Source organism: Rhagoletis pomonella, unplaced genomic scaffold (assembly GCF_013731165.1).
Source record: "Rhagoletis pomonella isolate Grant_MI unplaced genomic scaffold, Rhpom_1.0 Rhpom_scaffold_00001, whole genome shotgun sequence".
NCBI lineage: Eukaryota > Metazoa > Arthropoda > Insecta > Diptera > Tephritidae > Rhagoletis > Rhagoletis pomonella.
In genome coordinates, this window is record NW_023458555.1 from 14,753,872 (window position 1) to 14,779,350 (window position 25,479).

Here is a 25,479-nt window from a genome sequence, read left to right on the forward strand (position 1 = left end):
AAAAAAAATTAAAAGAAAAATAGAATTGCTTGCTTTTGTTTTGCATTTGAGGTGTGCGTGCGTGACTCGGTGAAAATGGCACAAGGCGAATGCATACGTAATCACGACGAGTTATTGAAAACTAAAATAATGCGAAAGATTACTGGAAAATTTAAACAATAGATAGCAAAAATTAAAAAAAAAAAAAAAATCACACAAGAAGCAAATAGCCAAATAATTAAATCATTGCACTGCCACGTGCATAAATTTATGTTTTTTGTGCTTTTATATGTTTTTCGTTTTTGCTTAATTTTGACAGTGTTGTTTATAGAATTCGCGTGTGCATTGCTTTCGCCGGCTATTTTCTGCGATGAAATAAACGTATTTTGCGTAGACATATGTCTATTAAATAAGCTTTGTGAAGGAGGAAGTGTGAGAGGAGGGGGTAAGGATTATCGATCGCAAGGTTGCGTAAAGTGAATGCGCAGACGGTGCTGGGAGCCGTGCACGTAGGCAGTCGGCAGTTGGCTCGCCCAGCTAATCGAGTGTTTTCTTCAATACGACCTTATTTACTATTTTATTACACAATAATTTGTTTGCTTTTCAGCAATATTATTAAAAAATTTTATACCTTGAATTTGTTTTGTAATTTAATATTTGCTACTCGAATCAACTTTCAACTTTTGTTTATGTTTACTTATCTTTTTTTTGTTTTTTCTTTCCACAGAATTGTATAAACTGACGGGCGAGATCCTTGGCGAAGGCGCCTACGCCTCCGTGCAGACATGCGTAAACATCTACACCGATTTGGAGTATGCTGTAAAGGTGATCGATAAAATACCGGGACATGCGCGTGCGCGTGTTTTTCGCGAAGTGGAGACATTCCATCACTGTCAGGGACATCCGGGCATTTTACAATTAATTGAATTCTTCGAAGATGATGAAAAATTTTATTTGGTTTTTGAAAAGGTAAGCCGCGTCACAACACGCTCTTATGTACAACTATTTTTTCCTTCTAAAATTAAAAACTCTATGCGAGTGTTTAAAAAAAAGTTTTGAGAATGCTTTTTTAAATTTAATTTTGGAATATAATTTTTTTAAATCAAATTTTTTTGAAATCAAATCACAATTTGAAATGCATTTTTTTTTTTAATTTTTATGAAATATAGTCTTTTGAAAATTAATATATACATCTGTATTTTTAATATTAGTAAATAGATTACATATTTTAAATTTTTTCTCGACATCCATTTTTTTTAATTCCTTTTTTTTAAATAAATTTTTATAAGTCAAATGTTTTTTGTCCATCAATCAGTTTGAAATCTATGCTTTTTTTTTAAACAATTTTTTGTGCAGATCAAATTATTTTAATTTTTGTTTTCAAATTTATTTTTATTTTTCAAATCCATTTGTTTCAAATCAAAGTTTTGTCAACATCCCGTTTTTTTATCTATTCGATTTTTGAGATCAATTCAATTTTGAAATCCGATGTTATTGAAACCTAATTGCTCTATTATTAAATCGATTTTTCCGTTTTTAAAAATTTTAAATAACTATGCTTTCTTTTGAAAAAGAAAAATCGCGTACATCCATACTTAGTATGCTACTTAAAACAGAATTAAAAAAAAATAATATATTATAATTTTTTTACTCTCCTTTTCCAGATTAATGGCGGCCCCCTTTTGAGGCGCATCCAAGAACAAATTTGTTTCTCAGAACATGAGGCAGCGCAGATTATCAAAGAAATCGCATCTGGCTTGGATTTTCTGCACAAGAAAGGCATTGCTCATCGTGATCTGAAGCCGGAAAATATTTTATGTGTAAATCCGGAAAAATTGTGCCCGATTAAAATTTGCGATTTCGATTTGGGATCGGGCATCAAATTCACCACAGACGTGTCATCGCCATCGGCAACGCCACAACTGCTAACACCAGTGAGTAGAAATAATAAAATGCTAATTTCTCGCTTTTTGAAATATACTCCTCATCTCTTTTAATCTTTTTGTACGGCTTTTAACTTAAACCTTAACGTCTCACTTTTCTTAGGTCGGTAGCGCAGAATTTATGGCGCCCGAAGTTGTTGATCTATTCGTTGGCGAGGCAAATTACTATGACAAACGTTGTGATCTGTGGTCGCTTGGTGTGATTGCATATATACTATTGTGTGGCTATCCACCATTTTCGGGCAACTGTGAACAGGATTGCGGCTGGAATCGTGGCGAGAACTGTCGCACCTGTCAAGAGTTGCTCTTCGAGTCCATACAAGAAGGTAAGTGAGATTCGGGAGTATAAACCACACTACTTTATTGAAATGTGCGTAATTAAATGAAACACATGTTTTTTTATAATTTCTTGTTGCATTATTCTAGGACGTTTTTGCTTTCCCGATGCTGAATGGACGGACGTGAGCGAAGAGGCCAAAGACTTAATTCGTGGCCTGCTCGTCAAGGAAGCGCCAAAGCGTTTAAGTGCTGCAGCCGTTTTACATCATCCATGGATCAAATTTTCCGAGGAAGAGAATCCGGCCGATAGTAAGAAAATGGAAAATCGGCGTAAAGCGCTGCGCACTCCTGGCAATATTAGGCGGTAAGTTATTTAATGGAAAATAAAAAAATAAAACACAAACAAGCTGCTACTTTTGCATAAATGCTCAAGTTTTATATGTTTCCTATTCATTTTCTAACATTGTAGTACTAAAATTTAACCTTTACTTTTCAGCAATCAATCTGCGCGCGAAATATCGCAATTCGCCGAATCGGCAATGGCTGTGAAACGCGTGATCTTGCAACACTTCTCCATGCGCTACGACTACATGAAGGAGCGCCCGAACATCTATCAGCCGTCGCAAATACAGCTCGAGACTCACAATGGCGGAACGGATAACAACAGTCCGCCAGTATTTATTAAACCACCACCGCCACGTAGTCGCTCAATGAATAATACGCTGAGCGTTAGCAATAATCGATCCGTCTATGGCGGTCGCAACAGCAATTTGTATGCCGCACGACAATCAAGTCGCTTTGGCAGCATCAATGGCAGCGGTGGTGGTAAATCGTCGAGCATTTTTCAATCGGGCGCGTCATCGTTCAAGACTCTGAACGTGCATGAGGAGGACGATGACGACGAGGAGGCGCTAGAGGCATTCGGACGGCTCGACGAAGATGAAGAGTGGGCGCATGTGGGCGAGCGTCATGTCGGAGAATTTAACGCTCACGACGATGAGGAGGAGATGGGCAGACGTAGACATTTTCTAGATGATGCAGAAGATGGGAGTGACGTTGAGAACTGTCACTATCATTGGCGCGATTTGGATAATGTAAATGAGGAGTTTGAAGGCGAGGATATGGAAACAAGAAGCAGTGATAATTATACGCCACATGACTTTGACGATTACAACAGGCGCCCAAGATACTATGTAGATGGCGATCAAGATGAAGAGTTGTATATGGGCGGAGATATGGAGCAGGAACATAATCGTTATCGTCATGGCGATTATGGTGATAATGCTATTACTAGTGATGCGGAGGATAGTTCCTGTGTTGGGGGTGATGACAAACGCAGTAAGACAACATTACTACAGGGTGCCATGCAAACCAAGGAGGGGGAGAGATCAGCAGGAGCTGAAAGTGCTCTTGAATTAAATTATAATAGATTACATAATGAGCGTAAGGATGCAGACGCAGAGGATGACGACGAAGAGTGGAAGGGGAGGAGAGTTAAGGAGGAGCGAATGTTTGAGAATAATGCTTATGTTAATGTTGATCATGATAAGGTTAAGGTTAATGCTAATGATGATGATGATGAGGATGATGATGATGAGAATAATTTGTTTGAAAGACCCGATGTTGATGAAAGCGTTTTCAAATTCAAGCAAGAAAACATCGAAAAGCTAAAGCAACAACAGCAAAACGAATTTGCTAACGAAACGAAATTGAATTTCAATGCAAATTCAAATGGAAAAGCAAAATTCAAAACTTATTATAACATCCAAGATAATAATATTGAATCAAAGAATGTTGATAATGATAATAACTGTAATGTTAATCGTAGCAGCAGCGGCGCAGGCAGCAACAAAGCTAAAGATTTGTTGCTGGCCGCTGAACAATGCCAACTTCCAATCAGTGATATTAATAATATAACAATCACCAATTCAAATAGAGAAACAAAAACAACAACCGATGCTGGAGCAGAACATACAACAAAAACAACAACTCTCACCACCAACGACAACAGCAGAAATGCTTCGAAGGCAGAAACAGAGGCAAATAAAGCAAATATATATAATCAAATCGATGGAGGAGGAGATAATATTAAAACAACAACAACAACAAATGAAAATGCTAATTTATTGGCTAGTATTAGTGATTTGAAAGAAACGCTACCTGAATTTAATGAGACTGCAAATATTGTTGTCGCCACGTCAGTGAACGGAGCCGCATTTGAGACTGCAGCAGTCAATGACAATGATGATAAAAGAATTGCTGTTAAGCGCGAACAACCGTCAGCGACTCAAAGCGACGATGTAAACGAGAACATTTTCGACTCAAGGGCTCCGGTAAGCGCCAGAGGTAAACATCAGACGTTGCAGGACAAAGAAGAAGCAGCGGTTGACGCAAATGCAGTAGTGCCAGCGGCTTCCACCACCAGCGCGGCGACAACAATGCGAACGACTTTTGGCAATCAGCAGCAGCATACACAAAAACAACAACAACTACAGCAACAGAAGCAGCCGCAGAAGCAAAATCAAAAACAACAGCAGCAGCAGCAGCCGCAAAAACAAAATAAAAAGCAGCAGCAACAATTACAGCAAACTCAAAAGCAACAAACTTTATTGAAAACTAAACGTTCGCCATGCGCTAATAAAGCACAGCGTAATGTGTGCTTTGCGCTTGGCAGTGCCGGCGCTCGCGGCGTCGGTGGCGGCGGTGTTGACGATGATTACGATGCATATCAGAATAATAATTACGATGCTGAACTTGAGGATGATGCCGATGAGGATGATGATGCTGCTGTTTACGGTAGACCGCGCTCGCACAGCACCAACAACGCCAATGCGGCCGGCTATACGCGTCGCCAGCAACAACAACAACAATACAACAATAAACATAGACGCTATTCGCAACCAGCAGCCGGCAACAATGCCAACAACAGCAAGCAGCAACAGACTTCAGGTCAAACGGCTGAAAATTGGCGCAACCGTGGTGGCATTTTAATAAACGGCGCTAGCAGCGGCGATGGTGTTACTGCCAACAATTACCGCACCAAGTATCGTTCGCCAGGCGTACATTCGCCCGGTTGGAATGCAGCAGGTCAACAACGCAGCAGCGGTAGTGGTGGCTACTACTACAACGCTCGCTCCACTAGCGGCAACAGCTATAACAACAGCCACGTTAGTGTAAGCGGCGCTTCGCCACCATCCGACGATAGCGGTAGCGGTTCTTCTGGTGCCATACACAACTGGCGCAATGATTGCATCTATACAGGTGCACGCAATTGCGGCATGCAACAGCACCGTAGCTACCAACATCCAACACAGCCACGCTACTCGCCCACCCAAGAGGGCGGCGGCGGCTATGGCGCCATAATGCGCGCCCAAGTCTTGCGAAGTAATCAACACCAGCCGCGCATAGGCTCAGGTCGTTTCACGCATTCCCCAACGGGCGGCATGTATTTACAACAGCAGTCGCGCGGTAGCGCCGGCGGCGGTGACAGCGTCGGAAATGGTTTTGTTATGGGCGGCAGCAGTGGATCACCACCATCACCTGGTACACTAGGCATTGGACTCTCACCGCCGAGCGAGAGTTTGTTAATGCAGCGACGTATGCGCTTAGCAGCAGGCGCTGGACAACATCTAGGCAGCGAATACTGTCAATCGGCAACGGCTAGTGGTTAATAAGCGAAAAGTTTACTACTACGAAAACTTACATACATACATACATAAATACGTATAAATATATTCAAAAACAAAACAAACAATAACATTCATGCAATTTTGAACACAAGACACACGTTTTTTTCGTACGTTTTGTTGTTCCACATTTTCCCCTAAGAGTACCAACTCAATTTCAATAATAATTGCAAAATTAAACAAAAAATTAAACCTAATAATCCAACATGTAATTGTGTGCGTGAGTAAGGGTGAAAGGGGGAGAAAAAATTAAAAATTCCTACTACGACATTTTTCGGTGAGAAATTCTGAAACGTATAAGAAACTAGCGAATTATTTTGAAGTTAAGTAAACAAATTCTAATTTGGCGCAATGCATTTTTCGAGATTTTCGCACGTTTCAGAGACTAACAATTTAACAATTTTAGAAAAATCGTGTCTTAGCATTCTACCCTCCCGCTTCAACCAGTTGTGCTCACCCACGCAAGCTATTATCCTTTTTCGGTTTTTACTTTACAAAAAATACATACATACAATATTTTTGTACCTTTCTTAATTTCAATATTTTGCTCTCACTTGTGTAACGGGAAAATTGTGTGCTGAGTGAAAAGTGCCCGCTGCACGGATGGTGGAATGTAAAGAACTTCACAAAAAAATTTAGGATTTTTTTTGTTCAACTAGAAAACATAAAATCACAAAAAGAAAAAGTTTGTTTGAATCGCAAAAATTTTGCTAAAACTGTATAGCATATGTGCGCCCTTTGGCCTGCTTCTCATTTTACCCTTACAGCGTACCTTCCACTCAGCCCATCACAAGCTTTCCAAAATTCCAAATACACATAATTTAATTATAATTACTTTATCACTATTATCTCAAAAATTTGTCTTAACAAAACAAAAAAAAAATGTTTCAATTCATTTTTTTCCAATTTTTTACCAACATACTTATGTATAATTGCAATTGATCTTTTCGAACGATATTTTCGTAATAACGACTGGTAAACGCAATCGCCAAAAAACAAAAGTAACAAATATGTAAAGTTTGTTGTATGAAGATTAAGAATGTGTTTGTTGATGTTAAAAAAAAATATGGCTGTTAAGATGGAAAAACAATGGCTTTTTGGCGGGCTTATATAATAAAGTGTATTATGAACGAAAACAACAACAACAACAAAAAACAACACTGGAATCACATCACCGCCACTCATGTAGTATATGAAGTGAACTTTCGCGACATAATACACTTACACACACACACATATATATGTACACAAACGCAAACATACATACACACACAGTAACATAAAATTACACTTCGTTCATAAAATGTTTATAACAACACCAACAATGTGTGAAAAGCGTAGAAAAAAAAACATTTAAACATCGTACAATCCAAAAAGTCGTTCACTTTTTTTTATAAAAAAGATATGATAATTCATATAATTTTTAATAATTATAAAACGAAATCGTAAACAAAAAGAAAACACTCTGAAGTTTGATTTTTTGATAAATAATTATATTGTAGTATCTACTATATACCTACTCTTGTTGTGTAGCAGAAAGATGTTGAAGTTTACAAACAAACGGACAAATGCAGCTGAAGTGATGGTAGACGAAGCTGTAGCTATTATCAATTATGTATGTATGTATATGAGCGCTGCAGAATTATTTTTTTTTTATCTGCAAAATTTGTTCAGTTTGATAAAAGAAACAAAAAGCAAATTTACTTTGATTAAAATAAGCTCAAGCAAAAAAGAACTATTTGTAACTCCCCGTCCCAGGCTTGCGTGGTGCAGTTAATAGTAGTTGTAGCAGATATCCCAGTAAAAAATGTATGGATTCTAGCAAAAAGCGGGCGATCAAGAAATAAAAAGTTTGTTGATTCCTCGCTTATTGGTACTTGTCGGAGTAATAAAACGAGCTAAGGAATAGACGGAAGATAACTCCGTTTGTTCTCGTTTCGGAGGTCAAAATAAGCTCAAACGAATACTTCCTTTCTCCTTCGTAAGAAGCTCAAACGGAGTGCTTGCCCGTAAGTACACGCAATTTTAAAAGTAAGTATAAAATGCACAAGTCTCGGAGACTTGTGGAAGAATCCATTGCTCACGAAGGAACTATCTAAGATTAATCTTTGGTTGCTCCTACTTTTTGTTTTTTTTTTTTCTGGGACCTTCTGTTATAGCGCGCTATTATTTGGTTATATGATTTGTTTGTTTTGTAAACAACGTTGAGCGCCTAAATATATACTACGAAGGCTGTATGCGTGATAACCACAGCAGGTGAAAATAAATAGTTTTAAGTTTGTATGACTGTGGCAAATAATTGGGAGAACGAGCTTAGTTTTAGTACATAAAACTGTTTAGATTTCTTCAGTGTATGATGTTGAGCGCCTAAAAGTTAATCAGCCTCATTGCGTAAATCGTAAATTAGGCTGAATTGTACGACCCGACAACATTGACATTGTCTACTGTCGTGCTGAAATAAGTGAACGACGAAAACCAAGTGCTGTCATTTTTTTCCGTTTTTTAATACATTGGTCGAAATTTTAGGCAATGACGCGAAATTTTCGATACGATTCGACTCCCGAAAAACGACTTACATCCGACACAACTCTTGTAATGAGGGTGAATATTTGGAAGACTCGTATATTGCCTTTTTGGTTGTTGTTGTTTCCAACCGGGTGGGTGTATGATGTATTTTGGAACGAATTTCCGTCATACCTTGTCAAATTTGGTTTGGAGACAAACCGGTTTCGGCGTTGTGCCATCTTCAAAGAAGTGGTAGTTACGGTTTTTTGCATTTCAGGTGACGATATGTAGTTTTCTGGAGGTCGGTAACTAAACTATTTTGAAGCGACATATCGAAGATAAAACGTTACGTTCAACGTCGCAAAATCAAGCATACTTTTAGGCGCTCACAGAGGCTACGTATTCATAAATATTTATGCTTGTGTGTGTTCGAGCTTTAATAATTGCAGCAGGGCTGCTTTTTATTCAAGAATATCTAGGGTTCTAGATAAAAAAAACAACGGCGATAGAATGTGTTGGAGACCAACAAAATATTTTCGTTCTATTTTTATTTGCTCTCAAAACGAACGCAATGCGAATACGTTCGAAAGCAATTTTCTGTATTATTATAGAGCCATATGCAGTTGAGTATCAGGAAAGGAGGAGGGGTGTCGCTCGAACACACGCTTGAATGCAAAATCGGAAATAATTAAAAAAAAAAATTAAATTTTCAGATTGCATAGTTTTGTCTTTCGTACAAACTTTATTATTTGTTGTTCCTCTCAACTCATGTAAGGTATCTCCAAGTGAGCTGCTCCTCTCAGAGGGAAATTGATCGGTTATACTTTACGATGACCTCTAGCACGAATCGTATTTTTGTGCATTAGGGTGTAGCACTCTCCATAAAAAACTTGTTTGTGTTTTTCCAAATTTCGAGACTTCCGCTAAAAACTTTAGGAAAAATATTAAGGTTTACCTGAGCTGGATCTATTTGAAAATACCTTCGAAAATCGAGTCTTTTATAAATAAAATTAGTTCTTAAAATATTTTTTCTAAACAATCAGCTCAGTGATAGAAGAGTTTAAGTTTAAAAAGTCTGCTTAAAAATGTTTGAAAAGCTAATCAACAGAAATAAAAATAGTACGATTTTTGGAGGTATTTTCAAATCTTTATATTCTTCCGAAATTGCAACACCGTCCAGTAGCAATTAACCGTGATGTACAATTAGCAGATCTTAGCAGTAGCTAATTAAGCAAACTTTTACTAAACCGCCAGATTTTAACTATCCGAAATTTGTTCACTCAATTTGAAAATTCTATGAAATCAGCTGATAATTTATTTGCGTGAACCCGGTTGTAAGAGTTTCAAAAAAATTTCCAGGGCCATTGTATATTATGAAGTTGAGTTGAAAAAGAGTTGCATTAAAAGAGAACTGTTACTAGTGTATTTTCGAATTTTCCAAGCATAAATGTTGCTTCACCAATAAACCGTTGTTTTCATTTAGCCAAGGTCTGAATTAACCGATGGAATTTGTGTATGAAAAAGCTAAAATAAAATTGGGGTCAGATTTTCCGTGCCAATTAAAAAGAGTTCAACTAGCCGGTTTCGACTGTAATTCCGGTAGAAAAACTGCAACTAGATTTGGTGGTGCACCCTAATGTACATACATATTTTATCATGTATATCAACGCGGCGCACTTACAAATAAATTTATGCGCCAAAAGTAAAGTGATAGAAGTTTTAATTTTAGGATTCAATTTTCAACAAAAAAAGCAAACGAAAAAAATTTATTGCACTCAATTTTGATGCTAAAGTTGTTGTATTTGAATACCACAAAAAATCAATGACAGCGAAGTAAGATATCAAATTGGCTGCAGCGGCTCAACATACACCCAAAGAGACATACAGACACGCATACACTAAAGTGCTGTAGCCAAAAAACATATCTGGAGTTAAGCCATTTATGCTTGCATTGATTTTTGAAAACAAAAAAAATATTTTATATAAATTTTAATGTACTCGTACATACATATGTATTTATCTTATACTCGTACACATTTTCTGTTAAAAAAAAAATGTTAATTATTTCGAAAGCAAGTAAAAAAATGCAAAAAAGTGCAAATACTAAAGCGATCAGAGATGCTGCATATTGCAGTGAAGCGCGTGCGAAAAATTCCATTTAAACTTACATTTAATAAACAAAAAAAAAAAAACTTGCATATATACATACATACATACACATGCATTCATACATATTACACACATATAAACACTTACTACACAATTCGCTAATATTTAACACTAATTAATACAAAACAAACAAAAAAACAAACAAAAACACAAAATACAAAAAAAAATCAAACCAAATTCCCTCTCAAAAACATTTTTATATAAACTATATATATTTTTGCAACTCAGTGAGGTGAAGTTTAAGTGAGAAGAAGAAGCTGATGCAGATGATGATGATGATGATTATGATGAAAAAGTTGGAAGTGTAGAGCTATGTAAACGGCAGAAGTTGCAGTGGGCGAATAAGCGAGCGAAACGAATTTTAGTATGCTAAGCACATTTGATAAAGTTTTTGATTGATACACACACATACATACATACATACATATTCTAAGAATGATGAGAGGATAATGATGATGCTAATATGAAGAAGAGACCCAAGCGAGTTAGTAGCAAAAATAAACAAAATAAACCAAAAAAAACAAAATCATAAAAATTTATAAAATCAAGATGAGTAAGAAAAGAAAGTAAGAAGCGATGATAAGTACTACACATAGATACACTAGGCGACAAAAGAAAGTGCGCACCTTGTTCTAATATAATATTCACAATTATTTTCATGAAATTTTTTTGCATTGATTATTTATGAAAATATAGTTCATTTTATAATATAAACCGTAAAAATCAGAATTTCACACTTTATATAAAGTTCACAAAAATTCAAAAAAATTTCATAAAAATTTTCAACTTTTAATTGAGAATTTCTATATGCAGTTTTGTAGTTAATTGAGTCTTATGCCTCTAATGGCTTACAATCTCGTTGATTTTTGAGAATTTTTTTTTTGTGACGGATTTTTTTCATTTTTTTCAATATATATATATGCATTTCTTATGAAATAAAATGCGGGAGACCATAAGCAACAAAATTTCAAAAAATCGACGCCAGTTTTTGTAAATTCCACATGTTATAAAAAATTACACAAAAGCAGTATCCAAAAAAAAATCTCTAAACTCAGCACGTGCCGGTTGAAACTTGCACTTCATTAGACTAAAATTGAATGGGCTACACAACTGCATACAAGAAATTTTGAAATGTTTTGAATTTTTGTGAACTTTATATAAAGCGTGAAACTTTGATTTATATGGTTGATACATACATAGTATAGAATGAACTGTATTTTCATAAATAATCAATGCAAAAAATTCTTTATGAAAATAATTGTTAATATTATAATAGAACAAGCTGTACACTTTCATCTGTCGCCTAGTGTATGTTTGCACATGCGCTTTGCAGCTTTCCTCGTAAGTTTTTACCGCGCTTTGATATGCCAGCTGCAGAGCGCATGTGCGTGCAAGCGCGGTGGAGATAATTTTGCGAAGCAATCGAACAAGAATGTATGAATGGAATTATAAAAGGCGAAAGCAAATAATAAATAAAATAAAAATACGAAAAAAAGATTCATAAAAAATTATAATAAAAATAAAAGTCGAGTATCAAACTAAACGATAACAAAAAATTAATTGTGTTTTACTTTTTTTTATTTTTCAAAACTGTTGCATGTGCAAATTGTGCTGGAAATGGGTGTTTACTCCCGAGTGAATTTAAACTACATTCAATTTGAATTCAAAGTTACTTTGGTTGAAATACACTCGGAAGTGAATTGCAGTCCCTGCCTAACAATGTTTTTAGATTTCCCTCAACTTGAAATATTCAAAAATTATGTTTGTACTTACATGCTGCAAAAGTCAGATCGAAAGGTTAAAGTAAGTATCTGGAAATTTACATACAATTAAAATTTTTAATTTTTGGCCTTTAGGTGGCAAGGGGTCGCTCACCTCTTCACCTCCTCGAAATAAAAGGAACGGAAAATTGAAGCGCCTGCAGATCAAATCCTTTACTGCCATATTACGAAATTGATGGTACACTAAGAAAATAGTTTAGTTACCTCAACTAAAAGTTCGCCGTCACCTTCGAATCTAAAGTATTTTTGGCAAGGCAATTTCTAGAAAAAAATATGAAACATTTGTGCTGAATTTTATAACAAAAAAAAAAATTATGAAAAATGCATCCTATTTTTGGTCCTTAATTCGAAGGGTTGTACTGGAAATTTAATGGGTGCAACAAAACAAAGTACGCTTTGACCTCGAAGATCTTTATATCCTTATGATGCTTCCAAACCCCAACGGTGCAAGATATTATCAGCCTCCCTAATAAAGATTAAAAGTTTCTTGGTATACCTTAAGGTCATGGACTGTGGCGGAACGGAAGTGCTGCTGTCTTAGTTTGGCTAAAGTTGGACAATCACACATAATGTTCTCCGACGTCGGAGACGGAAATCCATCTCTGTGTAGAGGTCAATCCGGTGCCTATATATATGAGAGCGTAGGTGATCACGACTGGTTAGGTAACCAATAAGCAACTTTATGTTGGCTTTATTCAAAAGACTTCCGTGAACGGATGTTACGATTCGAGCCCAGGTTTACCAAGGATGATCGGTTATGAGTAACGAAACTTAGGCGTATACTTGCGGTGACCATTCCTACCGATTTTGGCGAGACAATACCGATTTTGAGAAAGTTTTCCCGCCGAATATTTTTTTAAAGTCGGGAAGTGTCCCGATTAATCATATTTGTACCGCTTAAATCCCGATTTTCCTTGTTTACTTCTTGTAATTTAACGGAAGTCTCCGTGTAGCCCGAAACCAATTTTTCGGGCGTGGCAGCAGTTTCGTTATCTCAAAGACCACAGAATATATGTTTCCATCATTCTTGATTTAATTTTCTTTTAGGTTTTTATAATTATTTGCTAAGTTTGTTGTTTTTTTTTTTTAAATGAAACCAAGGCGAATTAATAAAAGGTGATAGCAGGTGTACAAAAACAAAAATTTTCATGTATTTTGTTTTTGCTTTGGCGGCATAAACTGTCAAAATCTGTGTAAGAGTGTGTGTAGAAATTCAAACAAAATTTTTCAATTTGATATCAGAAGCCGTGCAGCGAAACACATACACAAAATCAGCTGAGCTAGTAACACCACCTTATATAAATTCGCCTTGAATGAAACTATAGAAACTTGAATTTCGTAAAATTATAAAAAATAATACTTGTTTCCTTCAAAAATTTACGAATTTGAAAAATACAAGCATAAATATCGGAAGGTTAATAATATAAAGACTTATTTAAAAAATTAAATTTTGTGGGAAAGCGCAGTCAAGGTTTGATCAATTCATACAGTTGGTATACCAAAAGATAGATTAAAATACACATATAGTGGCAATTTTTTTTTTTTTAAGTTCAGTCATCTGTTACAAACAACTTATCTCCTTATCAATCCAAATCTCCAAAAACGTAAATTTTGAATAACGTCTTTATATTATTAAACTTGCAATACATTGTATGTATAAATTTTGGCGATAATTTTTCAAGTTTGTTTGTCTTTGATTTTTTGTTTATGTGTATTAAACGATACTATTTATGTCTCTTTATTCTAAAAACAAAATTGTATGTTTTCATTCTCGATTCTTCAGAAATATCCCAATATTTGCCCACAGAAATCTGGTCACCTACTGTACGTATACTTACCATGTAGGCAAAGTACTATGTAGAGCAAACTATACTTATTCGTGTACAAATATCCTTATCAAAATTATGACACGCCCAGCTATATTCAAATTAAATTCATTAATTTTATTTGGTAATTTGCTATATTGAAAATCACGTTATTGGCTTGTGATGGTAAATCAAGCGAAGAAAAGATGAATGAAATAATTTTAAACGTGCTAAAGAGTTTATTTTTTGTTCTTTTCATACATACATATGTATAATGTATCAACATAAGAGTATATGTATGTATGTATTCCATGAGAATTACAGTGATACATAAGATTAGATTTCGCTCAGCAAATCGATTTGCTTTTTCGTTTTCTTACTTTATAAATGTACTCAAATTATAGATAGATACATATACATACATTTTCTAGTAAAATAGTTTTATATAAACGATTACAAGTTTATAATTATTAACTTAAATACTACTCACATTTGGGTTTCAGTTTCAATTATATACATATGTACATACATTGTATATTTGCAGATTTAAAAGTATGTATGTATGTAGATATTGCCTTATTATAAATGTTTGGTTTATGTATACGTGTGTGTATTTGTATTTATAATAGTAATAAACTGCTAAAACATATATACAAATTTTATAGACTATATACATACATATGTATGTATGTATTTAAATATTGTTTGGACTTTCTTCTTCTTCTTCTTTTACTATATACATATGTATTTGGCAGGTTTACGAAATGAAATGGGAGTTTCTATCTTAAAAAATATATATATTGTTTTATTTGATGAAAATCTTTAACCAAATAGAACTGCTAACGAACTGGCGCTTAACAGACTCCAAGGCAGTAACAGCCTTATTACACCGTGCGACTGTAGAATAACAATATGGGAATCAATTAAAAGGAAAAATGCTGTAGAACGAATAAGTATTGAAAAATGTCTTTAAAACTTCTTTCTTGAATATCCTTGGATATTTCTAATATTTATTTTTGAATAAAATATATGTCAAGGACTAATATGTTAACTACCACATCCTCGAATTTCGTCCTGCTAACTTTATTAGTCTTAAATAAAAAAAATTTACACTTCTAAGATATTGATAGTTACAATATACATATATTATGGAACCATGTATGCGCTCTAAAAGAACAAACTGATGATGTCCGGTTTAAATACTTTAATTGTTTATATTGAAAAAAATTTTTTTTTTAATAATTTTTATTTGTGTATAAAAATAAAAACTTTTGGATTTACGAAAGTATAAATTTTCTGGCATCCTTTACAACGATATCAATTTTTTAGTAATCAGTTTGTAATTTTTTTGCTTAAAATAAATTTTTTTTATAAAAAAAAGGTATTTTTTACTTTTAAGTGTTTTTCTCAAATTTTTATATACGAAGTATACAAATACGCATATCAGAAGAAGGTTTGATTGCGTTTACGACGATATGGCTTTTTTAAAAATCGGTTAGTATTTTTTTTAAATATTTGTTTTCTAAGAAAATGTATTTTTTCCTTTCAAATGTTTTTTCTCAAATTTTTACATACGAAGTATACAATTATCCATATCAGAAGAAAGAAACGATACACATTTTTTTAAAATCAGTTCAAAATTATTTGAAATATAAGGTTTTTAACTTTTCGAAGACCCGACAGAATTTTTGCTTTTAATTGATACCCATATTGTTAATATACAATGCATCAAATCTTTTAAATAATTTTTTTATTCAATCATATCCTAGAAATTTCAAAGTCCTTTTAAAAATCCTGAGAAAAATTAAAAACGCAGTTATACTATGTTTGGCTCCTAGTTTTGTGAATATATTGATTTTTTTCGTGTGTTTTAAAAAGGTTTGGTTTTTGTCGCACGTTGCTATCTACATATCTCGAAAGCTTCAAAAATTTGCAAGATAACATTTTCTGACCGGTTTAAACGTAACCGTTCGAGTTCGGTAATAAGGCTGTCAACTGTTTTTTTTTTTCTGCACCAAAAGGAAATTTAAAATTTCTTAACATCATTCCAACTGAATTCGTATTACGTTTACAAAAAAGGCTCACTTAGCATACTTTTGCCTCTAAGGCTCTGAGAATTATTAAAATTAAAAAAAGGTAAAATTTGTTTCTTATGTTAAAAGCATACCCAGCCAGCAAATTATCTGAAAACGTATCGGAGAATTGAAACAATTTCATATACAAATTGGTTGTTCCATCCGTTTTCTGATTCCATTTTCGATCTTTTTTCTGATATGTTTTCCCAGCATTGTGTATATGCCTGGAAAAGTATGGAAAATTGTTATGAAACAAATAAGTTTCGTCTGGTGCATTGGGGTGGCTCTTAAACATGTCAACAACTTGGGTACCCCTTTATTTTGTTCGTAGAACATCCGCGAAAATTTAAAAAAAAAAAAAAAAAAAAATGTTCGTTAATAGAGTTAAAAAAAGTTTATTTTTTTTAAATCGCAAAAATTCCAAAAAAAAAACAAAAAAACTTTACTTTTATCAGCTGTAACTCAGCGAGTTAACGGATTTATATGAATAAGTGTCAAAAATATGTCAAATTTTAGAAAGAATTAAATTTGTTGGAAACACTGGTCGCGGTCGCAATTTTTTTTAACTTTCATGGAAGTCTTTATTCTGTATTTTGTACAAAATGATGTCGACATTTTTAGGACCATCCTAATATACATGTTTTCAAATGTTCAGTTTGAATATTTTAAAATTATCAGGGGTCTTCAGACAGAGCTTGGTATTCGTTAACTCGGTGTTCGGTAATTTTCCCCATGTATTTTGTTTGTGTAAATTTGTTTTATTATCGGTTTACCAATTATCGAATTATCGTGGTGGAAGGCTTGCAATCAGTTGTTCGATAATTGTTCAATTTAACTGCGACCGAAAATTCTTTAATTTTCAGTAAAATTTTTTTTTTGTATTCAAGAATTTTTATTGAGCTTGAAATTGTTGAATATACTTGTTATAAGGCCATAAAATAACAAAAACAAAAAAAATATTTTTTTGTAGTAAAAAATCCCCGAATCAGCTGTTGATAAACAGCGATTATCAGACAAAAAAGTTAGCTAAAAAGGACAACAACAGTTGATAAAATTACCGAGTACCAACTTGAAGTTTAAAATTAAGGTAAATTTGGAAAAAAAACCCTTTACGTTTCCGGATACGAAAAATGTACAAAAACGCGCTGTCGCCAAATCAAACGTTTCTCTGTTGGGCGGCCGGTTCGTTTATAAGGGCTACTTTCACAACCTGGAAGTTTGGAAAATCTTGCGAGTCTCGAAATCGCAACCGAACTACCGATATTTTTATTTCGCGTTTTCTAACTATTTACTCAAACCTAAGCGAATAACCTAAGGAGTTGTAATAAAGCAGTCATACAAATATGTATATGAAATCGAAACATTTTGAAAACTAAAATCAATATTTTACTACATACAACAGAAATGTGCTAAAGTTCTTTTTTTAAAAGTTCTTAAAAAATTTGCTTTCATAAGCAGCAACAATAAAGTATTAACGAAATAAAATATATGTTACGAAAAGCTACAAATTCCTAATACAATTACATACATACATTAATTGCTAAAATTAAAAAAAAATCACTCGCTTAGTTTTTCTTTCTACCTACAATAAAATTATTTAATACAATACTAACCTACTAAATTTAATACAATTTAGCTCAGTTAACTTTTCTTTAACAAAATCACTTTAGACATACATAGGTGGACTATTCATTTATGTCTGTATCTAGGTATGTATGTATGTATGCCTGTTCAATATGTATGTATTTGCTATGGCTCATTTGTTGATTTTGTTGGTGTGCCATTTGTTGTTGGCGTATTTGTCCCTGTTGTATTGTAGATTTGTTGGTTATGTTGTGGTTGTTGCTGCAGCTGCTGTTGTCGTTGTTGTTGTTGTTGTTCCTCACCACTACTCTCCCCCTTCATGTGTTCCATTTCAATATCGGAGCAATTATCCGAATGTGACAGCGCCGAATCCATAGAGGTCACTGTCGTATTCACCTCTCTGTCACTCGTGACATGCGGTGAGGGCGGCAAAGGTGGCGTTAGCAATGGCTTCTCGGCCGCTGATCGGTGATCGGCTTCTACGTCATCTTTTGCCTGACTTTGTACTACGAAATTATTGCTATTGATGTCTTCAATAGCTTTGCGCAGCTGGAAGAGAAAAGAAAGTGATGTGATCGAGTTTAGTGGAATATGGCCTTCTTTCTTTGGTGTAATGATGTGTTACGAGAAAGACAACTTTGCAACCGCAAACATTTAGGGCCAATTCACAGTGCGTTACAAAAAAAAAAAATTTCGGAACAAACGATATTAGTGTATGGCTCATTCCATCTCAAATCACCCAGGCCGGGGGAAAGTGAATTTAAGTTTGCGATAAAACTCGCAGGGATTGTTCCTTGAACAATTTAAGGAGACACGTATTTTTTCTCTTTGCTCAGAAATGCGAATTTTACGAATAATGAATTTTTTTTCTTTTTGAGTACGAACGGTTCTTTTTTCCTCTCTTAATAGCAACTTTTGATGAAATCGTTTATAACTGCCGCAAAAAAGCAAGGATTCTAACGATTTTTTTTTTAAATTGCAGATATTGATCTACTGAATCGATCCAGTGAACTAAACTTCAGTAATTGTTTATTAATAATTAATTATTGTTTATAAACAAAAACAAATTTTTTTTTCAAATTGATTTTTTTCAAATTGCTACATCTTTTTTTTCTCTCAAACTTTTTTGTCTATTAGGGAATAGTATAAACTATTTTCAGTACGAGTAGCAATATGCTAAAATTCGTCGTTTTCGAGTTATGATTTTTTTTCTGAAAATGCACTTATATGATGCTAGCAGATTTTCGTGCCAGTTGAGGGCACAAAAATTGTTGCCCATTATGACAAAATTTCCTTGCTGGAAATTTTTTAAGGTTGCCCGATCAGAGCCAAAAGTTTTTCCCAATTGGCCTCTAATTTTGGCCCAATTGGGGCCCAATTAGCGATTTGCCCAATCTACCGAAGACTTCCCCAACCAGTGCTCACAATTTGCTCAAAGTGAACATGCATACGCAATTAAAACTTTTTTATCGATAAAATCACACATACACACATCAAAATTCTCTACGAAAAAAAATATTTTTAAATTTTTTTCTTGAAAAATTTGCCATATACAAATTTTTTGATTTAAAAAAATAAGTTTTTGAAAATATGCCATTTCAAAAAAAATTGGAAAAAATCACAATGGTAGCTCTGAGTATTGCGCAATATTTAAGTATTATGTTATGGGGTGCACTCTACAATAATTTGAGTTATGAAAACCGCAATCAAATCTGCATTGTGTTAACTTAACTGCCACGCCCATTTCTAGAGGTTTGTCGCCTTAAACAAACATCTTCCCGAATCCGTAAAAAAATATAAACTTTTACCACCTTTAGATTTTAGATTTTAGACCGCCTATCTTACGACACTCAAAGTTTACAGGGGAACAAAAGAGGTCATTGACTTGATAGGCGGTATTTCATCTATCTGTCATTTTACAAATTTGTTGTTGGAAAAACTATTTTACGATTTTTATGCATGAAGCTCGGTGCCCAGAACTCAGAGTTACCAAATCTCATTTTTGCCACTATGGCGATTTAGGCAACTCGTCGATGAGCGGTTGTGCATATGTACTATATGTAATTTTTGATTGCTGCACTAGTGATTTTTTTTTTCTATTGGATTACATTTAACTTACCTCTTTCAGTCCCACAACACCCACAAGACGTCCGATTTTCGTCACATAAGCGTGATTTATGCCCACCATTGAGAACAGCGAATGCACTTTGAGTATTGAGGTGCGTTCGACCAACTGAAATGGCGATGGATCGATATTTACATTGGCCTGTTCTAGATCGATTGATCTCGACATTTCTTCCATTTCCCATTTCTTTTGATCTTCCGGCGACATATCGATGACACGTTCGCGTGGCTAAAAAAAAAAATCAAATGAAAATTGTAAAACCGATTAAATTAATTTTGCATTTGCATAAAAAATTGATTTTAAAAAAGCTGCATATACGAGTTATTGAAGTATTTATTTATTTTTTGTTTAACTCGTTGACTGTTGCGGCGTTGTTTAAAATACTACGCGGCGTAAACAATTAACTATTATTTATTTGTATACATTTTTATGAATATTTACTTGCCGAATTTATTGCACTTAAACATAAATATTTATAAGACACCTACCAGTGTGACCGACTTCGTCTTTTTCATGCTCATTGTCTGGTTTTATGTACAGTTGTGCATTTTTATTTTATTTTTTATTTTTTGTACATATTTACGTTGTTGGGAGTATTGATTTGTGATAGAAGTGTAGGGAACGTAGGAAGTGTGGCATATAGAAAAGAAAGAAATATATTTTAAGTTGTAATTAAAAACAAATATATCTACAAAAGAAAATTTAAAGATTTGTTAAAGAAGCACTTGTGACAAATTATATTTCAAGGCATAGAACTTAAATACAAACAAATTTAGTAAAAGCCATATGAATTGCAAAGTGAGAATATATGTAGAATTGAAATTGACAAAACTTACATAGGATGAAGGACAAAGACAAAAGTAATATGAAATACACATATACTTGATGTATAAATATTTTTAAACATATTTTTAGCTACAAACAAAGATAACATATTTAAATAAATGAAAAGTTTACTTATTGTTTATAAAACATCCAACAGGAATTCGCATCTACATACTTATAAGTCCCGCGTTAAAAGTGATGTCTATGTAAAATTACTATAAAATCAAATATATAGTATGTATCATATGGTCAGCAATTATCCTATGTGATTTTTTTTTATAGAAAACGACCCGTTGGAAAATCATCAGCCCTGCTTCGCGCTTTCTATTCCGTATTTAGATTTACTTTACTGGCATAATATCGGAGAAAACAGGCTATTTATTATATAGGTCCTTCTGTCTATATGAAGAAATTTTTACAATAAGTTCTCTGATGAATTTTGACTTATCCCCAATTTTTATAGTACAAATTGATTGGATTTCAAGCACAGAATTACTATTTGTATTAAGTCATGTTGCAATAAAGAAAGGTCTTATACGCTCGCATTTGTCTCGCCCTAATCGCCATATTAACCCTTTCACTACAAAGGTCCAATATATGGAGAAACGTTTTTTGTGCTTAAAAAAATTTTAATTAATCATAAAGTAAATAACTCAATTATTCGATTAATTGGAAATTATGATTACTCAAAAGTTCAGTTACTCGAGTAATCAAGATTTCTGATTAACCAAAAACAAAAATATTTGAGTAAAATGCTTTATGATTAATCAACATTTCGAGTAAAAAGAGTAATCAACATTTCAACTCTTTACATATGTATAAAGTAGTTAAAGTTCCTTGATACTTTGAAAACAACGTTTCTGTTTTCAAAAATTAAAACAAAAAATTTTTTTCATACACAGAATGTAAAAAAGAAAATAAGCATTTTCCAAACCAAACTCTATTACAAGCAAAATTGTTTATTTTGAGTGATCATATTTCAAGTAACTCGATTAATGATCGTTTTGAGTAATCAAAATCTTGATTACTCGAGTAATTGATTAACCGAATAATTAATTAACCAACTTGCTCGAGTAATAGAATAATCGCACAGCCCTAGTTGTTTTGAAACAATTCTTTTCATTATTCCTTACCGCATTTCTTTTATTTTTTTTGTTCAACTGTGTGTTTTCATAAAAGTGAAAAGCTCAGTGTAATAACTATATTGGAAAAAATTTACTTTTTTCGATGGAATTGAGATTCGAAATATATTTCCCTAAATAAAAAAATTAAATAATTAAGATCACTTCCATTTTTGCAAAACTAGGGTACTCAACTCAAACTGGAGACTCAAAATATATTAAAATAATTATTTTTTTCATCTAATACCAAAATCGATTCTACTACAGTGAAAGCTGTCGCATTTAAATTTTGGCCTCGATAGGCGTCGGTTAAGGCGTGGCGCACAGGGGTCAAAGTTCTAATTACCCTTTGAAAACGTCTTAAGCGACTCCAATCGGGACCAAAATTTATATGTGATATCTTCGATTATGGTATATGTAATCGATTTTGGGTATTAGGTGAAAAAAATAATAATTTTAATTTTTTGAGTCTCTATAGAGGTATCTGGACTTTGGCCCCTGTGCGACACGCCTTAACCGTCTCCAATCAGGACCAAATTTTTTTATGTGATATCTGTGACCGTGAGTGAGACCTAAACAAAATCTTTCAATTGGTTTTAGGAACCACCCTAATATATACATAAAAAATCATATAAATTCAAGTAAATGGTGTGAAATCTTAAGAAAAAGCAATTGCTTAGTTTTTATTCATACGGCCTATTATCTTCTCCAGCATCAGCTTATTAGTAGTAGGGGTCCTTCCATTTCTTACGAAGCTGTGGTGGATTTACTAGGTATAAAGTCACACTGATAAAGCTCAACCAATTGGCTGACGGCGGGCTTTCGCTTTTTACACAACACGCTCAAAAATTACTTATAGCCGACACTTAGAAAGCTGATCCCGCGGTAGTTGGCGCATAAGGCAGGACCACATTTCTTGTGGACTGAGCAGACACACTTAAACTTTAGTGTAGGCATGCTTACGGCAGACCATATTGTGCAAAGCTCCGCTGCCCGCCTTACTAATAAAATTTGTTTTATCCCCAAAATATTTGATATTCGATGACCAGAATTGTAATATATTTTACCCATGTAAGTAATAGAGATTTTAAGGAAATTTCCAGTTCTGATAGTAGTTAGGGGTTTAAAATGTTCCACAAAGAGATGTCCGCTATAGTTTAGGTTAACTACTAAATATCGTATAACTATGTACATATTTTAGGTGTGAAAAAACCAAAGACATCAACACAAAAAGAAAGCATGAAGAAAACACTTGGGTAAATCAAATTTGATGATTTTGAATGCTTTAAAAATTACTAAGCTTTACCTTTATCGAGCTATATAAATACTTATGTACTTATGAATATCAATTAGCTCTCTATTGTGGGTATGATATCCGGCAATGGCTAAATATTTGGTGTAAAGAGCAAGAGCTAATTTCATTCTTTACTTTTGGTTCACTCGAATTCAATGCAGCCTGGGTATTTTCCATGAAAGTATTCCATCTAATAGCAGCATTTGCTTTGGCATTCGAACAATCCGTGGTTGAATGTGACTTTCGTAGTATACCTTTTTTTGGTGGTGCTGGCAGCATAGATTGATCCCATCTTGTATTGGCTAATTTTGTTCTCACTTTGGCATGGACGGGTGATGAACTTAAGCTTCGTGGACGCTTGTTTCAAGTAAATATTTTTATGGATGATTGTTATTAATGAAGTTTATTTTAAACATGAATTTTTTGGAGAGTTTATGTAGTGCAAGAGGGGTTCTATGGCTTTTTCAGATAGAAAAACGTACTCATAATCAAAGCACATCAACCGCCTTTACTCATGTATGTATGATTCCGACCTTTTTAAATCCCGGGATTCTTGGCAAATAGTCCCGGGATTTTCGTGACTGATGGCAACAATAGAAACTCCTTTTCTTGAGCAGTATTGGCTATATTTCTTTTTCATTTAATAATTAATATTTTTTTTATAAATGTCTAGCTCATTATACATATAACACCATAAGATAGTAAATTTTACACATAAAAATCAAAATACTCGCGAAACCATGGGCCAAATATAGTAAAAATGCGTTTTTAGTTTTTCACTCTGACGTCACTAATTCAAAAATTATTTGAAAAATTTACAGAAATAAATATGTTTAGAGAATAAGTATGGGTATCAAATTAAAGAGGAAATCTTTTGGAATTTAAATAGATTCCAAATTCTGGTGCAGAAGGGCTGGTAAATATTGAAAATGTTATTTTAAAATTATATCCTTGAAATTTCGTAATATTTGTTTTTGAAAAAATTATATGTTAAGGGCTTATATAAACTCGATTACATCCTCGAATTTCGTTCTTCTAACTATGTCAACTTAAAAATTACCTATTCGCCCTTGTGAATCCAAAAAATTTAAATTTTTTACATTCTAAAGAAATTTCCTATTGCATTTGTTACCGATATTTTAATTCTATATTGCATTGAGTTTTTTAACTAATTTTAGGAATTAATCATATCTTGTAATTTACAAAGTCCTTTAAAATAAATCCTGCCGTCAGAGAGAAAAAATAAAAAACGCTGCTTTAAATAAAAAAGTAGGTTTCAAACCATTTATTTATTATTTATTTTATGGTAGGAGAGCTTCTCAAAATATATATCAGCAATTTTTTCGATTTAAGTTTTTGAAAAGTAATGAATATCTAAATCCCGGGATCGGAAAAAGCTAAAAAATTAACATCCCTAATGTATGTTTAACCCTTTTGCAACAACTCTTCAAATTTGTTTTGGTACTTACAACATTATTCAGTTTAGTGTGTTTCTTTGTTAGTATCGGCGAGTTGGGGGCGAGTTGAAACTTTCGGAAGCACAAAAAAAATAATTTCAAAATATGATTTTTGTAAATTTTTTTTTAAATTACTTACAAATCTGTTGCTTTTCATGCTTTCCAATGAACTTGAAGGTGTAGGCTTGTAGAAAAAATTTTATTAAAAGCAACAAAAAAAAGAATAAAGGTTATATGTCCGAAAGGAAAATTCAATGGAAGATCATTATCACTTTAGCCTAATTGAAATCAAAAAGTATTTTAAGAAAATTGCACAGAAGGAAAATAAGTGGACTGTTTTTATATGAAAGTTTCAATATTTAGTTAGAACAAATCTATTTAATTTCGGGCCAGTTTTTAGTAAGTACTTATTAAATTAATAATTACTATTGTTCTCAAAACCCACTTAGATCCCTTTCTAAAAAAAAACTCTTCAATTTTACTTTATTTATTTAGTACTTACAACATGATTCGGTTTCTTGTTTTTCTTTTTTAAAACCGGTGAATTAGGTGCGAGTTGGGACTTTTCCAAGAACAAAAAACAAAAGTCGTCAAATATAAAATTTATTTACATTTTCCATTTACTTACAAATTTATTGTTTTTTATGCTATCCGGTGAGCTCGGAGGCGTTGGCTTGTAATAAAAACATTATTTAAAGTTAAGAAAAAATTAATTGCAAAAGTATGCTTTAACCGAAACAACTGAACTAAAGAGCTTAATTGGAGAGCAAAACAAATAATTTAAGTATTTAAAATTACATTACCAGAAGCATAGAAATATAGTATCAAGTATTCCGAAAAACCTCGAAAAG

The 25,479-nt window shown here is 33.4% G+C and overlaps 2 protein-coding genes across 4 annotated transcripts in view; one reads left to right on the forward strand and one right to left on the reverse strand.

The window, feature by feature from the left end:
- LOC118739744 (probable serine/threonine-protein kinase DDB_G0280133) overlaps window positions 1–7,151 on the forward strand; it is a gene marked incomplete in the record, with an annotated part of 47,307 nt that extends 40,156 nt beyond the window's left edge. The window contains 5 exon segments of the mRNA XM_036471257.1: window positions 707–948; window positions 1,644–1,913; window positions 2,026–2,248; window positions 2,349–2,565; window positions 2,698–7,151. Of these exon segments, the coding sequence (XP_036327150.1) occupies window positions 707–948; window positions 1,644–1,913; window positions 2,026–2,248; window positions 2,349–2,565; window positions 2,698–5,872 (4,127 nt within the window).
- A 10,529-nt stretch (window positions 7,152–17,680) lies between these two features.
- LOC118739770 (chloride channel protein 2-like) overlaps window positions 17,681–25,479 on the reverse strand; it is a 156,910-nt gene continuing 149,111 nt past the window's right edge. For 2 of the 3 annotated variants that reach the window (XM_036471283.1, XM_036471278.1), the window contains exons 12-13: window positions 19,926–20,159; window positions 17,681–18,355 (exon numbers count right to left, since the gene is read on the reverse strand). In XM_036471283.1, the coding sequence (XP_036327176.1) occupies window positions 17,972–18,355; window positions 19,926–20,159 (618 nt within the window). In that variant the 3' untranslated portion in view covers window positions 17,681–17,971. Of the gene's footprint in view, window positions 18,356–19,925; window positions 20,160–20,419; window positions 20,456–23,306; window positions 23,529–25,130; window positions 25,191–25,256; window positions 25,302–25,479 lie in introns of all 3 variants that reach the window. The other variant, XM_036471288.1, reaches the window with a different exon arrangement.